Source organism: Chaetura pelagica, unplaced genomic scaffold (assembly GCF_000747805.2).
Source record: "Chaetura pelagica isolate M959 unplaced genomic scaffold, ChaPel_1.0 scaffold493, whole genome shotgun sequence".
NCBI classification, from domain to species: Eukaryota; Metazoa; Chordata; class Aves; order Apodiformes; family Apodidae; genus Chaetura; species Chaetura pelagica.
The window spans coordinates 731,437-732,296 of record NW_009952696.1 but is presented as its reverse complement, the minus strand read 5'-3'; the positions used below and the strand labels follow the sequence as shown (position 1 = coordinate 732,296).

At 63.4% G+C, this 860-nt stretch overlaps 1 protein-coding gene across 1 annotated transcript in view; it reads left to right on the top strand.

Moving 5' to 3' along the window:
- The window catches only part of ACOT8 (acyl-CoA thioesterase 8), a 4,364-nt gene that overhangs the window by 2,928 nt on the left and 576 nt on the right, over positions 1–860 (top strand). Inside the window, exons 5-6 of the mRNA XM_009994023.1 lie at positions 166–391; positions 600–757. Coding sequence (XP_009992325.1) covers positions 166–391; positions 600–757 — 384 coding nt within the window. The remainder of the gene's footprint in view (positions 1–165; positions 392–599; positions 758–860) is intronic.

Genomic DNA, 860 nt, shown 5'->3' with positions numbered 1-860 from the left:
GGCGCGGAGGAGCCACCGTCCCGGTCCCGCACGGCAACGAGTGGGTGCAGGTGGCACGGCCAGCGCGGGGCACAGCAGGCTCAGCCCTGTGCTCAGCCCCTGCGGGTCAGGTGGCCTCTGTGGTGCGTGGTGGCCCCACAGCAGAACGTCCCTGCTCTGTCCCAGGGGACCCCAAGGTGCCGGTGCTGTACGAGGTGGAGCGCACACGTACAGGGAAGAGCTTCTCTGTCCGTTCTGTGAAGGCCATCCAGCACGGAAAGCCGATCTTCACCTGCCAGGCCTCCTTCCAGCTCTCCCAGGGGAGCCCCGTGCAGCACCAGTTCACCATGCCGGCCGTGCCACCCCCGGAGGAGCTGCTGACACAAGAGGAGCTCATCCAGAAGTTCCTGCAGTCAGTGGGGTGGAACGGGCACCCTGGGGATTCTGTTCTGTGCAGCGGGGGCTCAGGGGGGCACAGAGGGAGGTGGGAGAGGATGGAGGTGACCACCTGAGGAGTTCCCAAATACACCTGGGTGGGGAGAAGAGGGATGGGGTGGGTGCTGTGCCCCTCCTGCTGCACAGACGTGTCCCTGGCCTGCCCAGCATTAACCTCTCTGCAGGAATCCGAACTTGGCAGAGAGGTACCGAAAGCGTCTCAACAAGATTCAAGCCCAGGATGTGCCTATTGATATCAAGCCCGTGAACCCACCAGATATACTCTGCTCAGAGCCACAGGAGCCGAAGCAGCTGTTCTGGGTCCGAGCTCGAGGCTATATAGGTGGGTCCTGGCAGCTGCCTCAGGAGCTGAGGGCTGGGCTCAAGCTCACACCACAGAGCACACTCACAGTGGAAGGGGCCCAGGGGGCATGATTCAGGCACTC